The sequence below is a fragment of the Nipponia nippon genome, unplaced genomic scaffold (genome assembly GCF_047370975.1).
Source record: "Nipponia nippon isolate SJK-2023a ecotype South Korea unplaced genomic scaffold, ASM4737097v1 scaffold_16, whole genome shotgun sequence".
NCBI classification, from domain to species: domain Eukaryota; kingdom Metazoa; phylum Chordata; class Aves; order Pelecaniformes; family Threskiornithidae; genus Nipponia; species Nipponia nippon.
The window spans coordinates 7357878-7376858 of NW_028262332.1; the positions used below are offsets into that span (position 1 = coordinate 7357878).

At 42.0% G+C, this 18981-nt stretch overlaps 1 protein-coding gene across 7 annotated transcripts in view; it reads left to right on the forward strand.

Moving 5' to 3' along the window:
• Positions 1-18981, forward strand: part of NUP214 (nucleoporin 214) — a 45250-nt gene that overhangs the window by 1283 nt on the left and 24986 nt on the right. For 5 of the 7 annotated variants that reach the window (XM_087752867.1, XM_087752869.1, XM_087752868.1 and 2 more), the window contains exons 2-23: positions 386-581; positions 1389-1540; positions 1797-2001; positions 2466-2536; positions 2861-2924; positions 3649-3752; positions 4368-4474; positions 5103-5169; positions 5750-5873; positions 7637-7798; positions 8901-9357; positions 10745-10908; positions 11596-11687; positions 12295-12384; positions 12762-12911; positions 13155-13313; positions 15516-15619; positions 16345-16527; positions 17014-17099; positions 17188-17271; positions 17608-17853; positions 18600-18761. In XM_087752867.1, the coding sequence (XP_087608993.1) occupies positions 386-581; positions 1389-1540; positions 1797-2001; positions 2466-2536; positions 2861-2924; positions 3649-3752; positions 4368-4474; positions 5103-5169; positions 5750-5873; positions 7637-7798; positions 8901-9357; positions 10745-10908; positions 11596-11687; positions 12295-12384; positions 12762-12911; positions 13155-13313; positions 15516-15619; positions 16345-16527; positions 17014-17099; positions 17188-17271; positions 17608-17853; positions 18600-18761 (3229 nt within the window). The remainder of the gene's footprint in view (positions 1-385; positions 582-1388; positions 1541-1796; positions 2002-2465; positions 2537-2860; positions 2925-3648; positions 3753-4367; positions 4475-5102; positions 5170-5749; positions 5874-7636; positions 7799-8900; positions 9358-10744; positions 10909-11595; positions 11688-12294; positions 12385-12761; positions 12912-13154; positions 13314-15515; positions 15620-16344; positions 16528-17013; positions 17100-17187; positions 17272-17607; positions 17854-18599; positions 18762-18981) is intronic. The other 2 variants (XM_087752871.1, XM_087752872.1) reach the window with 1 other exon arrangement.

An 18981-nucleotide genomic window follows, 5' to 3' on the forward strand; every position in this document is an offset into this window, starting at 1 on the left:
AACAAGTTTTGTTCAATTGTGTCATATCTCTGCTTTGTTCCCTTCTCTTTCTTTTTTGTTTTGTATCCATTGGCTAGTTTTGGTATGTTTCTGAGAAGGTTAGATGTCCTGGACAGATTCAACTCCTACAGGTTTTATGAACATGGGCACTGAGTGGAAGAGAGATTCAGCCAATGGAAAAAATGTGGTGTGATCTCAGTCTTTCTTAGATGAGACAGAAAATGTGATGGGATGGCCATTGACATCATGGGTGTGGACTCTGCCTTGGCAGGTGTTTTGCAGCTCTCATTAAAAGGCTTTTCAACTTAATGTCTTAGAGCAATTGAAGTAAACTATTCCTCTTTGCCAGCATATGTACAGCTACTTCCCAACTCTTTTACAACAGGATTTTCAGTTCAGAGCACTGAAGAAGGTCCGCATCTTTGATGCTCCGGATGATCTTCCCAAAGAGCGCTCCAGTCTCCTTGCGGTGTCTAACAAATATGGGCTGGTCTTTGCTGGTGGAGGAACCAGCCTGCAGATCTTTCACACTAGAAACCTTCTCATGCAAAACCAGCTGGGAGAAGATCCCAATAAAATTGGTAAGGCACACTTACATCTCGTGGTCTTTGCAGAGACAGCTTTATATGGGTTTTTATGATACGGAGCTCTGGGGTTTTGATACAGTCTTCGTCATGCTCTTTTGTGCATTACCACGTTTTCTTGTGTGAGAAGGCAGAGACAATAGTTGCTGTACCTCTAGCTGAAATGAAGTACAGTTGTTGGGAACATGTCACCAGGATGCTCTGTGCTAGCTCCTGTTCAAGTGTCATTCAGGTTTGGTCACCTGTGTTCAGTGCCAGACAGCGAGGCTGGCTTTTCCTAACTGAGAATGTACCCCTTTCCTTGCAGCCACTGTCTTGGTAGCCAGTCTTTGAGCTGTGAACCTGTGTATGCATCAGAGAGGTGTGTGAGTGAGGGACAGAGTTCTCACACTGAGTTATCCACTCTGACTAAAAGACTGTCCTGCAAGGGAGAAAGCAGTAGCTGTTCCACCACCTAAGTGCAAAATGGGTTTTGTTCTCTTGTCCTTAGTAACTGTACCACCCGAGGTATTCATATGCATACGTAAGTAAAACCAAAAATCTGTCCACTTATTGTTCCTCCAGGTTACTGAGGAAGGAAAGTGGAATTTTCTTTTCTTAGGAATTTGGCAACTCTTGAGACTGTTCACAGAGATGAAGGGGTTTGCTGTCACTCAGTTTTTCTGTGTTAGCTTTGACAGCTGCTGTTAATAGGACTGGTGATTTTTGCATAAACTCGTTCTGATGATGTTGTTTTACAAGAACAGTTCTTGCTATTTAAATTTGTCTCCTTCATTCTGTCTTTCTTTCCTTTTGTGTTTTAAGTGGAGAATGTTCAGAGTACCTTAGTTCCCATGAAGTTTCCTGTGCAGCACCTTGCTCTAAGCTGTGATAATCTCACGCTGTCCGTCTGTATGATGTCCAGTGAGATCGGTTCCTTCATTGGCTTTTTTGATGTCCGCACGTTCTTAAATCAGGTAAAGTATACGCAAAATGGCTTTTAAATTTTTTTTTCAAATTACAGCAGGAGGAGAGGCATATCTCGGGTGGGATTTTGTGTTTCTCTGTGGGAGGTGTCTTGTAAAGGATTTGTTCAGTAAACTCAACATCTGCTTCTTATTTTTATCAGTCAGTAATTTATAGAAAGGTCAAAGACGCTTTGGATTATGACTTTGGGAGAACTTGGTTTTGTGCTCCGCTTTGACTGTCTCATGTATATGTCTTTCCTAAAAGGCAAAACAGCAGAAACGTGCATTTGCTTACCACAAACTAGCCAAGGACTCGGGAAGCGCAGCAATGGTGAATGACCTGAAGTGGAACCCTGCTAGTCCCGCCATGGTGGCCATCTGTCTGTCCGATGGCAGCATCTCTGTCCTGCAGGTCACGGACTCTGTGAAAGTGTATGCCACGCTGCCTTCCTCTGTAGCTGTTACATCTGGTGAGTGGCAGCCTACAATAGCATACAGAATGTCGGACGCTGAAGAACTGAAGCGAATTGAGAGGTGTAAAAAGACAGGCTATTTGTCTGGGGAGAAGGTTTCTTCAAAAAAAATTCTTCACAGAAAGGAAGGATTTAGGCTCCCTAAGACTTGGAAAATGTGTTGCAATGTAACTGCTCTTCCCCAGTTGATTGGAGGGGCTGCATCTTGTGAATTAGAGTCAAATGTGCCCACCTGTGGTTTGTGCTGTCTTGACTCATTTCCAAGGAAGCATGCAAATAAGAGTCATCATCTGTTGGTTTTTGATCTGTGCAGTCTTGCTTTCTCTCTGACTGGATGACTGTTTAATTCATGTTTTTTTGCAGGGGAAAAAAAATGCCGTTTTAATTTATTGGTCCTGCTTTTGTGGGGCCTTGTAACTCTCCAGTTCCTTAGTGCTAATGAAATTCTCTTTTTTGCTTAGTGTGTTGGAGCCCGAAGGGAAAACAGCTGGCTGTAGGGAGGCAAAATGGCACCGTGGTGCAATATCTGCCTGTAAGTATTATGTCTGTTCACTGCTTTGCAGTATGCTTTATTTTCTTTGCATTGCAAGCTACAGAATTTGGTCAGGTGGCACACGGTGTGAGCCATGTGAAGCTGCCCAAGCCCTTCAGTAATATTAAGGTGTCTTAGACCAATGCTGGGTTTAGTTTAAGGTTTGCGTCTGCCACTGAAAAGTCATGATTTCAGAGTGGCACATGATGAGTGTTAAAGAGCGGGTGAGTTGCTCTAAACCAATGCTCTGGGCTTTCTGCAAAACTTGCAGTTGGCTTTGTTTGGTGGCTTTTTCTTTGTATTTAAGAGTAGTTTTATTTGCAGAATCTGCAGGAGAAGAAAGTAATCCCTTGTCCTCCCTTCTATGACTCAGACAATCCTGTTAAAGGTACATCTTTGTATTTCTTTTTAACTTGTTTTCTCTTTTGAAATATTTTTACTCATTCCTCCTTATGTTGTTTTTAGTTATAGCAGCTGTATACTGCATTGGTTATGTAATTACAGTGTGATTTTTAAATATTTGGGGGAAGAAAAAAAAGCTTTATCTCTGGGTTGTGTAAAAAAGTTACCAGTTGGACAGAGTCCTTGTCTATTTCTAGAATCTTTTGAATATGCATTTTAAAAGCTATTTTTCACTTATCAATGTGATAGACAGTACTGTCACAAGTAATCTCCCTTTAGCGTGAAGAATTCTGGATATAAATCCCATTCTCATATTTCGTGTGAGTTTCATCTCATCATTTTGACTCTTCAATAAAATGTCAAAGCAGTAAGTTTAGAAAAGCAGAAACACTTCATTTGGATATGCCAAAACATCATCCATGTTTGAAAACACTGGCGTTGTCTTGCCTGTGATATCATCGAGCAAATCAAATATGTTCGGCTAGTTTGCGTTTGAAATTTCTGGGATCAAATAGTTTTCTCCCCTAATAAGATTGATGTTCTGGAGACAGATCATTGAAATTCTTTATCTTGGTAATTTAGAAGTTAGTGATTCCTTATTTGTTTCTTTGTCATTTGCTTTTGTGTGCTGTGCGCAGTTAAAATCAACATACAAGGAAGGATCGTTCTGAAGTGTTTCTGGCTGAGGTGTTTGTTTCCTTCTCTTTCAGTTTTGGATGTACTGTGGATTGGCACGTATGTCTTCACTATCGTATACGCAGCGGCTGATGGGACACTGGAAACACCTCCAGAAGTGGTCATAGCCATATTGCCTGTAAGTGCCAGCAAGTCACAACAACAGAAATGTTTATTGCTTGTTTTTGACTTGTATATTACAATGGCAAGTTGCTTTTATTATTCACATTGGCATCATGTAGAATTTGAGTTTGGTACTACTGTAAATCATGGGTTTGGGCTTGGGGGGGGATTGAGTGGAGGAAGTAATATCCACTTGAAAACCGATCAGTAACCTGTTCTCTGCCAAGATCAAATTATGACATGAAGACTTTTAGCCTCTGAAGTAAACATTTGGGAAGAAAACCTTACCTGATGCAGAGTCCTGATATTTTTTTTTTTTTTTTGTTTAGGTTAGGGAGATTTTTAGGCCTGAGGATATGCACTTATTTAGTATCAGGGTGTTTATTGCTGGGAGGGGGGGGGGGTGTGTGAGATCTAAAGTCCCTGGAATTCTCACCTCTTTCTTGTCCCTTTATCTTTTGGAGGAGGGGTTTGGTTTGTTTGCTTTGTTCTTTGTTTTTCAAGTGGTCTTATGATGCCTGTTCTCTCTTGAAGTGTGTGGCAATTATTGCTGTACCCCTATGCAGTCATATTTATGGGAGATTACTTGATTTCTGCGTTGGAAGGTAAATTATCCATGTTGGTCTTACAGAAAAAGGAAGAGAAGCGACCAGAGAAGTTTGTGAATTTCATGGAGCCTTGCTATGGGAGTTGCACAGAGAGACAGCATCATTACTTCCTCAACTATGTTGAGGAATGGTGAGTAGCAGGAATCATGGCAGAGTCTTTCCCTTGTTATGCATGTCTGAGTGGTCAAAGCTTCTCAGTGTATTGTGTTCCTCCCTTTTGTAAACTACATAATGCCTGAATACAAGACAAATGAAATTGTATTTTGAAAATGCTTTGTGTAAGTACAGCTAATTTCTCCTGCGTGCTTTGTCTCCATGCCAACATACTCATTTGTCTGGTGAGAATATGTATTATTGTTTAAAATCTGTCATAACAATTTCCCTTGAGATTATAAGTCATTGGTTGGGTAAAGCATGATCTTTTGTCTCGCTTAATTCTGTATCTGTGTGAAGAAGCTGCTCCTAACTTTTTGACTACCTGACTTAGTCCGTCATTATTTATGATGATAGAGTGGCTGTCAAATCATTGGTTGCCAGAGGGTTTCAGCCCCTGGTGACTAGTTTTTAAAGAAAAAAAAAACGGTCTACAGTGATGTAGCAAATCACGTTTCCTTCATCTTGGGAGGAAAAGTCAGTTTCGTATTGTTATAATTGTATTCCTAGTTATGAATTCATATAGGTGATAATGAATTGTGGGGCTGGGGACCTTGCTGTAGATTGTCATGTTGGTTTTAACCTATTTGTGTCCATGCTTACAGGGATCTAGTTCTGGCAGCTTCAGCAGCTTCCACAGAAGTCAGCATTCTTGCCAGGCAAGGGGATCAGGTAATATTCTTGTTCCTGTTGCATTTGTGCATATGTACCTCCTCTTTCTTGAAAACCTAAGCAAGTATAACCTATGTAAGACCTGGAATACAATGAGATGGTATAATTTTAAAAAACACCCCAAAACAACAACAAAAACCCCTGTTCTTTTTACATCTGAGTTGTACAGAATCTTAAGATAAACATAATTCTTAGATGAACAAGAGATCTGAGTGACACAAAAGAGAAGGGATAAACAGAAACACAGTATGTTGTGAACCAAGTACCAGAAGTCTGTTTTTCATGATTCACTTGGCAGCCTCAAAATTTGGCCAAGCTCACTATGATAAAGTGATTCGTGTGAGGTCATCAGTTGAAGTTAAACGTTAAAACTGTCTGGCCTTAACTCTGACGTGCAGTGGTGTCTGAGAAGTTACACAAATCTGTGAAGGGCCCTGATACTTCTGGCATTTGTTAGTCTGACCAATTTAAGTAGATGCTCTCTAGCTTTTTTGTAGTCTTTCAACTGTAGTAGGCTGGAGTTCTGCAGAAGACTGATCACAGGAAAGCAGTAGTCAAAATAATGATCTTACTTTTTCAGAACTGGGAATCATGGGTTTTGGAGGACTCCAGCAGAGCAGAACTTCCTGTGACAGATAAGAGCGATGACACTCTGCCTGTTGGCGTTGCTGTAGACTACACCAGTAACATGCCTATCCCGATCAGTAAGTCTTGTCAGTCTTTCTTGTGGAATAGTCCAGTAATAGCGATATATGAGATATTTTTGAGGGGCAGCCTGGTTCTCAGGGTTCTAGGAGATCATTCTGAAAGGGAGGCCAGCACAGAGAATACATCCTGCCTTTTTGTACCACGCCCACAGCGCATGTGGGCTTACTTCTGTGTAAGGATTCAAATGGCAAAGTGGTAAATACAGTTCTTCCTCAAAGCTTTCAGCAGCCTGGGATACTACGCTAACAGACATGGCAAACAAAGCACCTGAGTTATGTCTGTGTTTCACAGAGCTGGGATAATTGTGAATTTAAAGGAGTCGTATTCTAACACTGGGGATTTCAGGCTGCTGGGGAGGTTTTCTTTATTCTTGTAGCTTATGTCGTTTTGCAGAACTGTTTTGTAATGAAGTACATTTGCACTGATCTAAAGGAAAAGTGGGTTAGTTTCAAAGCCAGAAAAAATAAAGGTCATTGAGGTGAATCTGTGGGTTTTAATTCCGCATTAAAGCGCAGGGCCTGTACTGACTGAACCCTGCTGTGCTCTACATCTAGCCAGTCACATTACTGCTGTATCTTCTGTGCTGCCTGAAGGCTCTTCAAAGCACCTTGTCGGAGGCTGAAACTGGAGACACATCTGAGCTGTTGTGTTGTACCTTAGTGAATTCTGAAAACTCTCCCTTGAAACCTAGAGACAGATTGAAATAGAGATGCCTTCAGGCAGAGTGGAAGGTGCTGCAGTCAAGAGTTCCTGAAGAGCACAGGAGGGTGCCGATTAACTGAGAACTTTACCTGAATGAAAACCTACAGTAGGGAATTGAGGTCAAACTTTGTACTTGAATGCAAAATTGAATTTGAAGCATGTTCTCTGTTAATCTACACAGTTATTGGATTAAGGAATCTGTCAGCACAGCTTTTTTTTAAGCCCAGGTCGTACTGCCTTAGTTTTTAGAAAGGTTTTTGGAGAAGCGTTTTGCTAACACATTCTCTGTGTTCTCACAGAGTGCAATCAGCTCGGTTTTGGCTGCACATTAATTGGCTTTGCAGTTCACAGCAAGTTTGGATTGCAAAGAAACCTCATTTGTCCTGGAGCTTGTTCCCATGTGGAATTAAGCACAGTTAAACCGATACAGAAAAATTTTTAGAAATACAGGGCGTAGTTTGGGGCCTTTAATTGTGCTGAGAATATTTGAATTGAAGCGGACTCTAGGCTGAAAGCTGCAGCTGTGCAAAACGCAAGTATCTTATATCGGAGGTTCAGATCATCAGGATGTTTGTTTGATGTTGGCTTTCTTTAAAGTTAAAAAGCTTCCTATCTAGCAATTCTCGTTTGTACTTTATGTATATGAATGTTAATGATGGACCCAATGGAATGTGGGGATTGCCAAAAGGCATAGAGGGTTGAAGGAAGGAGCAGAGTATAGGTGGAAAAAAGGACTACTTCAAAATATGAAAAAGCTTGGCACAGGAATTCATGGTTGAAAGTTGGGCTTTGTCATTCAGGAGATGACATTTGATTGTCAAAATAACCCTTCATCTATGAATTTCTGAAACATGAAGTCAGGCATAGGAAGGAATAAAGAAGGAAAAAAAGAGAACTGGGCATTCACAGAGAAGCAAAGGAGTAAAGATGCAAGTGAAAGCAAGAAGGGAGAAACGTAAGAAATCATGTTCTAAGCAAGTCACATGAAGGTGCCAATGCCAGTAGGAACAGAACAGGAAGCTTTGGCTGCAGGACTTACATGTGTGGTCTCTGGCAGGTGATGAGAAGACCCTTGCTCCAGCTCCAGTTCTGATCCTGCTCTCTACGGATGGTGTGCTCTGCCCATTTTACATGATCAATCAAAACCCGGGGGTCAGATCGCTTATTGTGACCCCAGAGCCGTTGCAGTTAGTAGGGGAGAGGGTTCCAAAATCAGCAGGTAAGTGCTCCAGTGGGTTAGGGAGACATTTGCATTTATGGATCTTTGTCATCTTCGTCTGTAAGTTTGGTATTCACACATGTATGTGGTCACATAAAATAATTTTTTTCTTTATAATGATAGTGGGGAGCAGTTCTTGAGTGTTTTGTGCTCCCAGGACTGTCCTCTGTCTTTTGTGCAGCAGTGTGAAATTGTCTAGTCCCGTTCATTATACGGGATCTCAAGCACTTTGTGAACTGTGCACTTAGACTCTGCTGTGCAGTTGACCTTTGGGGAACAGGGCCAAAGAAATTCTAGGAGGCCTTTGCCCAGCTTTAGGGTGTCTGACTAGAACTGCAGCAGTGACTGCAGGCTCTGCTTGGGGACAAGGATCAAGCACTGCGCAGACCCAGAGCACGGTCTGCATGCTGCAGAGATGTGATGGTTTTCCTCCATATATTTTGCCACGGGAGGCCATTATATGAACTAAGGTGTTTGGCTGCAGTAAAAGCTTATTTAAACAATAGCTTTCTGCAGCACTCTGAAAATTGCGTTAGTGGGTGAAGAGTAGCAGTTTTATCAGTTATATATATGTTGCCATATGCCTTGTGAAGTAGGCAGTTTCCTACACTGGGGTAGGCAGGTAAGCTGATTGTTTTGCTTGTCTGCATGCATGCAGTAATAATTGCAAACCCACCGTTTTCTTCCCTAAGCCCAAATTTGCTTCTCCTTCCCCAAACAGAGTGTTTTGGTTTGGCAGCCTGCCTCTCTGCAGCACTGGCTGACTTGTGTGCTGACAGCCTGCTTTATTTGAGATGGCAGGAACCTCATCAAAATCAATGGAGAAAGGTGAAGCCTTTTCACAAGAAATTCCAGACAACGTTAATCTAGACAGACTGTAGTATTGATCGTGGCTTGGACTTTGTGCACTTTCTATATCACTTACTGGGTTTGGGGACTGGAAGCCCGGCTCTGTCATCTCTCTTCCTCACTGTACTGTCTGTCCAGTGGGCGAGAGAGCGTTGAACTGTCCCCGTCAAATAGCGTTTGGCCTTGCAATACCTTCTGCCATTAGTCAATACAGCCAAATGAGTCTCTTCCTTCCCCATTTGTCTTTCTGCAGGAAGTACTGCCACAACTCCAACCACTCCTCCAACTTCTGTAAAGCCTGACGCTGTACCAGGTGTTGCTCCTACTGCACCTGCCTCAAGTCAGCCTCCTGCAGCGGGTGGAGCGGCTGCTTTTTCCTTTATACCTTCAACTGTGAAGATGCCTGGCGCTACGGGCAGCGATCCGCCGCCTTACCCCTTTGCCACTGATGCCTCCAGACAAGCCCTGGCTCCCGGTCTGACTGGAGCAGCAACGTTCTCTTTCTCCTCTGCTTCTCCTAAGGCATCTGTGACTCCTGCTCCTTCTGTAGGCACCACTACAGCCACTGCCACCTCCTTTTCGTTTGGATCCATGAACTTTAAACCCGCTGCAGACAGCTCGCCTGGGCCACCACTCTCCACCACACCTGTTGCACAGAAGTCATCTTTTGCACCTTCAGCTTCTTCAGTCAAAGTGAACCTCAGTGAGAAGTAAATAGATACAGTAGTTAATGCAGTGGCTGGATACTTGTTAAATTGCTCCAGGCATGAACAATGTGAGGTAGTTCTGAAGAAGGTTTCTGGCTTTTTGCCCTGACAGCTGTTCCCCATGCTCCCAAGAAAGCACTGAGAAAGCCTCTCGTTATCCAAGACATAGCCATCTTGGCTGTGAAAACCCTCAGTGCTTCCCATGCTAGGGATTATGTTCGTGGGCAAAATATTAATTGAGGGACGATGCCAAAAATTAGACTGATAATTTGCCAGAGACCTAGTGTTTTCATGTCTTTGCTTCATAGGCATCAAACGGTAATTCTGTGCCTTGGTTTGATGCAAATCATGGTTAAAGACTCTTGGGGAACACTGGTGTTTGAAATTCTTTATGTCTGGGACTGGTTTAGTGTGGTGGTGGTAGCACAAGTTTCTTTGACTGTTTGAAGGTTCCTTACCCCCAACCTAAAGAGTAACTCGCGGAGCTGAGAGGAAGCTGTATCCATAGCTGATGGATTTCTTTTCCACTCCTGTGTTCAGTGGAGAAGGTGCCAGACCTTTTGGTTTTGTTCTTAAATGGATGCTTGGTCACTGAACACAGGATCTGAAATCTTCCAAGCTTGTTGATGCCAACTGAAAGAAAACTAATATTGATTAGAAATGATCCAAAATGGATTTGAGTGATGAACGTTCTCAGATTTCATATACCCACTCTTCCCTCCAACTCCTGAGACTTGCTCTTTTTTAGAAAGAATGGTTTAAAACACAGAGCTATGTTAATTGGAGCTGCTTGCTATGGAGAGCAATTTTCATGTAAATGCTTCATAAGAAATTTCTGATGGTTCAAATGATTATTTTTTTAATTAGAAAAATCTTTACTACACCAAGGTCTGATGGTAGCTCTTATGGCTTTTTAAATTTTATATTTTGTGTATAAAGCAAATGATACGCTTGTGAATTGGCTGAATATTTAAATTGGCTGCCTTGAGGAGCTGAGTTTGCAGATGAATGGAAATTCATATTTTCTTGCAGAATTTCTGTTTGAGCCTCGCTGCAAGGATGATATTGAAGGGCAGCTCAGATTTGCTGTAGTTGATGCTTTGGTGGAAAATGATGAGGTGCATTTTGAAGCAGAGTAGTACTTTTTGCTGGCATTTGGCTTTTGCTCACTGTGTGGGTCTCTAGTAGCAGTCTTTGTGGTTCCACATATTCAGAAATGATCCTGAATGGCTCCTTCCCACTATCTCCAGAAGCTACACTTGTATCTGGAGCTTCAGTTGTTGCTGATCCCGGAGGGTGCTAATTAATTAGAACTTAGTCCTTCATTTTGAATGGAGGGAAACAGCCAGGACCAGTTCAGAGCTGAAAGATGTTCTGCTTTCTGTTGCAGGTTCACTGCTGTAGACACCTCTTCTCCCACTAGCAGCAGTGGTCAATGCACTTCCACAATGTTTTCATTCTCAACCACTTCAAAAACTGCTTCTGGAGCGTCCACGCCCCTCACAGCCTCTCCTACCGCACCACTGAAGGCTTCAACCCCTGTGCCTGCCACAGGTAGGAGTCTGATGCATAGTGTAGGGAATAATGCGTTATAAACAATGTTGTAAAAGTTTTAGGACATAGTGAGCTTCGTTTGGCTTCTTTCTTTCTTGTTTTTCCTGCTGCTTTTATTGGTGTACAGGACGTCCTGTTTTGCACACCACAACAATGTGATGGACTTAGTACTGAAACTGAGAAGTTTTTCCATTTGTGCCCTTTGTTCCCCAGAGAGCCATATGTGAAATGAATGTATTCAGCCTCTTACAGTCATCCAGAAGTTCTGGCATTTTCAGTGCTCTGTAATACATCTCTGATTATGAATGTTCCTGGGCAGTCACACAAACCAGTGCCTTATCTTGCATCTGGAGTGACTAGAGTTCAAAATGGTCACAAATGAGCTTATATTAGATAGCACTCATTTGTTAGTAGAATAATACTCCATCTCTCAAATGATCGTGTGACTGGGGGTCTTGAGGTCCTTCAGGAGTAGTACAGCCAGATATCGGAGAGTGACAGTTACCATTAGCAGAGAAGTTGGATGGGAGTAAAACAGCACCTGAGGAAGGAGTGTTCTTGCGCTGCGGCCCATACCACTATTGCTTTTGGATTTGACAGTGGTGATTATGGTTGTGTCTGATCGCAACCTGTTTTCTCAAGCTTTGTATAAGTTCATAAATTGCTGTTCCTCTTTTTAAATTCCAGTGGCACGTCCTGCTCAAAATATGCCTTCAGCTTCTTTACTACAGAAGACAGCCAAAATCACCCCGTCTGCAGCAAAGCCAAGCTCTAGTCAGGTAATGGGAACTTGAGTGGATTCTTTAGAAGGTGAATGTTTTATATGGCCCATGAATTGCTTAGAATTTATTGGACTGAATGACTGTTCTTAGGTCAAGAATTAGCTAGCTTTTGACATTAAAATAGTAGCAAATCTGTGGGATTAAAACTGTGTTCTATGCATGGCTTTAGAGAGCTGTGTTTTGATGTATGTTGTCATAATCAGAGCTGTAGAAACTAATTCTTCCTGTTGTTATGGAAATGAGGTTTCACAGCTTTCCTAGCTAATAAGCAGCCAAGAGATGCCTTGACCGTGTATTAAGAGAGACATCAAGTTTGTTGGATATTAAAATCAAAGCAGTAATACAGAGCAGCACACAAAGATTTCCTTTGCTTTCATAAAGCTTTAGCCACATATCTCCAGGTAGTCCTCAGTCCTACTTCAAACATGCACATACCAGTCTTAGTTTACTGTGGAACTGGTATTTATGCTTATGACAATTGTCTCCTTGGTGACTGGTGTCTGAATGGAGTTTCTAACAGCAGGCCTTTTTTGATATTCTAAGCTCCCTGTTGCTAAGGAATATCCCTAATAGCGTTTTTGGTTTTGGTTTGGGTTTTTTTCAGGGCAAATCGGCACTCCCCAGCACAGCTTTAGAGAAACAGGCCCACCAGTGGAAGGATTCAGACCCTGTCATAGCAGGAATCAGAGAGGAGGTGAGATTTTCAAGCAGTTTTCTTCATTTTAGAAGCTGTAAGACCACTGTATAGGTCCACAGGCACTAATTTTCAGTTCACCTATGTTCTGATGGTGTCTGTCGGCAGTCTAGGAATCAGAATGTAAATTTTTCCCAAGATAATCAGCCTGGTTTGTAATTGCTGTTTGTGTGTCCTGTTCAGTCATCTTTAATTTTAGTCACTGTGCTGGAAAAATTGAGTATTCTTTCCTGTTAATGTTCAAGAAGAATTTCCTCCTTTGGCTGCAAAGTGACAGGTGTTTATGGTGTAGTAGAAACATTATCCAAGAGCTGCGACATTTGTTCCAGACCCTGCTATGTTTCAGTGGCTGCACTTTCTGCTGCTTCCCTTTGTAGATTGCACATTTTCAAAAGGAGATGGAGGAACTGAAGGCCCGGACTTCTAAAGCCTGTTTCCAAGTTGGTACTCCAGAGGAAATGAAGATGTTGCGAACTGAGTCAGATGATCTTCACACCTTCCTCTTGGAAATTAAAGAGACAACAGAGGTGAGCAGAGTATCTTCAAACTGTTTAGCTCCTCAGCAATGACTGTTTCTCACCTGATGTTCCTGCTTAACCTACTAAAGCTGAGCTGATGTAGATGGAACATCTGACTATGCTGCTTTAATGTGAGGGTGACGTTTGCATTTGTGCTTTCAGGCAGACACTTGCAGAAGCCCCTGAGCTAGAGATGGCAATGAAAAAATGTTACTTTGAACCTTGTCCCATCTGTTCTATTTCTATTTGCAGTCACTTCACGGAGATATTAGTATTCTGAAGACAACCTTGCTGGAGGGATTTGCAGGGGTAGAAGAGGCTAGAGAACAAAATGAACGGAATCATAGCTTGGGGTATTTACACTTGCTCTATAAGAAACCTTTGGATCCCAAGAGTGAAGCACAGCTGCAGGTATGAAACATGTCAGCCAACTTATAATCGGGAGTTTTAAATAAAAGAAAACTGAGACTTTGCGTGTGCAACTGCCCAGCAGTTTTGTTCTGCCCTAGGTGTTTGCTGTTTCAACATATTCTAGTAAAAATGTGATGAGCTTTGTTTTCCATGAGTTTGCAAGACATGCTGAAAATCCTCTCCTAAAGCTCCTCTGTGTTCTTGCAATTTGCAGTGCTGGTTCAAAACTCCTGCTGAAGGGAAGTAGTTCACCTGAGATCCAAGTCTATTCTAAGCTTAGAATGTGACTCTTGACATCCTGTTCCTTCTCAGCCCGTGGTGTTTGCTCAGGGATTTCAGTTGAAAGAAATTTTTTTTTTCCAACACTGTAGAAGAGTTCTTGGAATTATTTTTATCTTCAGCAAGTGCCTTATGGAACAGTTTGATGATTTATTATGACTTAGAGAATTGTGTGGTTAATTTCATGGATGGTGGAGCGTAAAGCTAAATGATATTCTAAAAGCTGGGGCACAAAGGAAAATAACCAGCAGTACATAAAGAGGCTTTCAAAGACATGAAAGAAGCTAGGGGTGAAGCACTCTTTTTTTTTTTTTTTTTTTTTTTTGTTTTTTTGTTTTTGTTACAGCTCTGGTGATGAGAGGGCTATTAACCCTAAGCAAAATAGAGTCAACGTGCCCTACAAATGATAATTGGTCTTTTATACGCTTGTAAGTTCCCCTCAAGAAGTTTGACTAGCAGGCTGAAGACATAATTGAATGCCGTATTTGTTACAGTAGGTATCGAGCATACACACAGACAGTTACTAGAAATCAGCTGACATGAAGTAATTTCTTTTAGGTCTGATCTCTAATCTTCACCTGGATTCTGTAGATTGATTCACAGTCTTAATCGTATGCCTGCTTTCATGTCCAGTATGTCTCTGTGACATTTCAGGCTTGAAATGCTTGTTTCGCTGGTCTAGAGAGAGGATCATGAGGAAAGAATAACAGAGTCAGAGAGAAGTGGAAGCGGATTGGAATGTAAGGAGAGAGCTTTCAGGTCAACTTTCTGAAAGTTTACGAGGAAGACAGCTCTAGTCTGACTCTTAAATTTTGTTCAGTCTACCTCATCCCCATTCTCCTGGGTGAGAAAAGCTCACTTAGTCAACTTCGTGTATTAGTTTTCAATGAAGTTTTAACGATCTTGAGGCTTTTCTGATGTCCAGCCATATTGATTTGCTGTCCAGAGAGTTGCTGCTATATAATGCTAATAGTTGCTGAAGAGAGGAAACCTGTGCTTGTAATGTGTAAAGCTGAGCCCACAGTAGGACTGGATTTGGTGTCAGGTTGGGTATGTCACATTAGAATTTCATGCTGTGTCTTGAAAACAGTTGTAGTGGAATTTTTCCCAAGCTGTGTTACTTGGCTGCTTCATCATTGTATTTCAGTGAGCGTTCTGCTGAGATGAGCTGAAACCAACTGCAGTTTCCATTTCCATTTTATGAGTTCAAGACATGTTCATGCCATGACAGGCTGGAGGGGTGACAACTATGAGACTGAACGCTGGTTTTGTTTAGGGAGCAGGGCTTGTAGCCAGAGGTCTCTGGCTTAGTTGTGCCAGTTGTGCAACTCTGTGGTCGTGGATAACTCACTTTACTCTCTCTGTGCCTCCTTTTTTTTTTTTTTTTTTCCTACCTATAAAAATCAAGTTAATTCCTTGCCTTGATGTGGGAGTTGTGAGCATTTGTGAATGCTTTCATGAATCATAGTCTGTGAACGCTGGTATCCTAGAGCCATGTGAATAGCCTGCAAAGCTTTGATCACCTATAATTGTTAGAAGTTTCAACACTGTAAAATGGGAGCAAATGACTCATGTTCTGGAAATGAGACTTGAAATAAGGTTTGTTTTGTATAATGCCTGATGTTTGTAAAACCCTTTCTGTAAAGACCTGGCAATGTTTTGCAAACATTATGGGAAGTAGTATTTCTGGTTGAGAGCTGGGATAAAATGCCCAAGCCAAGCCCTGTGCGTACCCCATTGATGGATAAGTAGGATAAATAGAATTTCACTGTGTTGGGTTCTGTTGTGCTGATAAAACTTTCCAAGCAGAAATATGGGAAAGTGCTGCATGGCTTGGACTGAATGAGCCCAAAGGGTCTTCAGCTTCAACTGAAACTGAGATTTCTGAGGTGAATTAAAAGCTGACTTTATTTTCCATGGTAGGAAATTCGACGCTTGCACCAGTACGTGAAGTTTGCTGTTCAGGATGTGAACGACGTTTTGGATCTGGAGTGGGATCGGCACCTGGAACAGAAGAGAAAACAGAAGTAAGTAACTGAAATTGGAATACAGAACAACTGTAAGGAACATGTCAGTGAATTGGGCATTAGTCTCTAATCAACAGACAAAAGCCTCTTTCCATTTAACAGTATGATCTTTTTCAAGGGGGTCTAGGAATAGAGCTTGACTAAGACATCTAATGGGAGCTATAGGTTTCATACGTGTTACAAGCTTGCTGCATCTTTGTGTACAGTGTGAATAGTGCTTATAGAAAAAAACTATAAAATAAGCTTTGTAGAAACCAAACGCATCCATTGGTGGTAGCTAATAAAACCTTTCTAATAAATAAAACATCTTGAAGTAAATGAGCTAAATGAATAAACTTGCAGCATATCCAAAGGAGAAATATGCATTTGAGATGAACTAACTGATTTCAGTTCAATTTCAAAAATTGCTTCACTGAAAGGATGGTCAGGCACTGGCACAGGCTGCCCAGGGAAGTGGTTGAGTCCCCATCCCTGGACGTATTTAAAAGACACGTAGATGTGGTGCTTAGGGACATGGTTTAGTGGTGGGCTTGGCAGTGCTGGGTTAACGGTTGGACTTGATGATCTTAAAGGTCTTTTCCTACCTAAACGAGTCTATGATTCTGTGTTTGACCTCATGGAGTTGAAGTAGCTAGAACCACTGAACTACTTTGTGTATGCATGCCTGCTTGTGGCCAGATATATAGAATGGTCCTTATCCCTGTCTCTTGATCTTATGTCTGAAGGCGTCTGATAGTTCCTGAGCGAGAGACTTTGTTTAACACCCTGGCTAATAACCGGGAAATAATCAATCAGCAGAGGAAGAGACTAAATCAGCTCGTGAACAGCCTGCAGCAGCTCCGACTGTATAATCGGACATCTCAGTGGAGTGTTCCCAGTGATACATCTTCTCTTAGCAGTGCTCAAAGGTATGTGAAACATGAGTTCCTGAGAGGTGTTGACACTCCTTCTCTCTTGCCCCCAGCAATGTGCAAGGGTGCATCCTCCAAAGAATGATGGTTTGTGGATGTGGTAGGGGAGGACAGGTTGTCCTAAAAATGATACTAAACTATACCCAGGTAATACAGAAGCTCATTGGTTATATTCTGTGACACACTATTCGATGCTTATCAGAAATTTCCCCTAAAAGTTATGGTTTTTATAGTGCACAGGATAATAGAGCCTCCAGGCTGAGGTACTGCTAGTTGTCTGTCTGAATTCAGGGGAAGTAGTGAATGGCTCTTAGAGTTTCCAAAATAAAGATGCATGTGTTTAAGTAGCATAGTATCTAGAGGAGCCAATTTTTGTTCCAGATAAGTCAATGGTTCTCATAGCTCCTTTAGCCCTCTTTTGTTCCTGATTTGGTTGGTTTCTTTCTGCTGGTCATGGTTTTTCACTACTCTGCCTTGTCCCAGTTTTGACAGTGAACTTGAAAGCCTGCGCAATGCCTTGATGAAAACTACCTTGGAATCGCATGCCAAACCTCTGCCTAAAGTACCTGGTAATTTATTCTTCCTTCCTGGCATTCACACCATAAATGTGAATTACTTTTTTTGATTATAGTCTAATAACTGTCTTTGGTTTTCCAGCTAAATTGTCCCCTGTGAAACAGGCACAGTTGAGGAATTTCCTAGCCAAGAGGAAAACTCCACCAATTAGGTCTACAGCTCCAGGTAAAGCTTTAGTTACTGTAGAAGTCTGAAATGCTTTCCAGGAGGGTGACTTACCTGCTGTGGGAATCAGTCCTGAAGTTAGCTTTTGGCTTTTCACTCCTCAACCCATACTTCTCATTTCCTGTTCCCTCATCTGCTCTGAGTAAGAATTTCCTTTGGTTACCATCTTGTTGAAGGTTGCCTTTCCTGGCAGCTAAGAAGTCAAATCCCATCAATGCAGGATTAAAACAAGCCAGTAGAAGAGCATCCTAAAATAAGGTGTCTCTGTCTTGGCTGTTAGGCTGGATGGTTCCCTCAACTCAATACACAAATGTGATTTTGTTTCTGATATTGCAGCAACTTTGTCCCGATCTGCCTTCTTGTCCACAAGATATTATGAAGATTTGGATGAAGTCAGTTCAACATCCTCGGTTTCCCAGTCGCTGGAGAATGATGATTCACAGGCAGTGGACCAGGAAGAAGAGGCTGCTCCAGTCCAAGTCCCTCGTCATGCTCCTGTGGTCCGTACTCCCTCTATCCAGCCTGGTTTGATGGTTCAGTCTCCGTCCTTTGGGAAACAGCACCTCTCCCTGGGTACTTTACGTGAGTTGTTTTTGCAGTGTCTCTCCTCTTCTGCTTGTGTTCTTGTCGGTGTCTTTAAACCACTGTATCCGTTGCCAGTGCTTCAGGTCCTGGAGAAATGAGATTGCAGCATACAGATTTACATTGCCAGGTTTCCAGAAGCAGTTAGCAGAGTGGCATTGTAACCTCATGAGCTTGAGCTAAAAGCGCTAAAATATCTTGACTCATTGACTATGTTTTTCTGATAGCCTGTCTCTTTCAGATAATACTGGCCATAGGCTGCACTGTCTTCCTTTAGAAATTTGCCTTAAGCGTATGCCATTATTTCTTAAAATAGTGCCTGAAGACCAGGAAACTGAAGTACTAGTGCATTTGGTTGGTGTGGCCAAGGTTAGGAGTTCTGAGCCCAGTGAGTCACAGTAAGAACTATATTTGCATACACTCAGTTTTCCTTGTGCAAGAGAGGTGTGTTTTTTTTAATCTCTGTAGCCAGAGAGAAAAATAAGGTGTCAGCAGAAGTGTCTGTAACAGCAAACTGAAAGTCATCTAATGCATTGAAATGACAGCGATTGAGACTTACTGAATTCATTGGGATGTACAGAAACTGCCAGGGACAGATTGTGTTGATTGCTTAAAAGGCCTGCGTGTCAGTCTTGTCAGAAGGAAGCTGTGTGCTTTGAGGAACTGTAGTTCAGCAAAGCCTTTCAAGTCTCCCTGATTTGTAGAGATACAGTGAACTCTAATATTTTTGTTTGTTTGTTTTTTAGTGCCTACGACTTCAAACAGAATCATACCACAAGGGGCAGACAGTACAATGCTTGCAACAAAGACTGTGAAACATGGGGCCCCTGCTCCCACTGTCACTGTTCCAGCACCACAAGCAGCTGCTGCTGCAGCTCTGCGGAGGCAGATGGCTAACCAGTCCCCAGGTAAAAGGATGGCTAATTGCCCAAGTGACCTCTGAGCAGTTGAATGTGGCTTTCACAGGAATTTAGTGCTCTCAAAGAAGATCATCAAAGAAAATGTGACGCAGATCTGTATTTGTTGCACCTCTGAGCTATCCAGTGTTTCTTTGTCTTCCTTCTTCCTGTAAGCTACTAGCACAAAATGCCCGAGAAACTCCCACCTCAGGTTTCTTTGTGCCCCTTC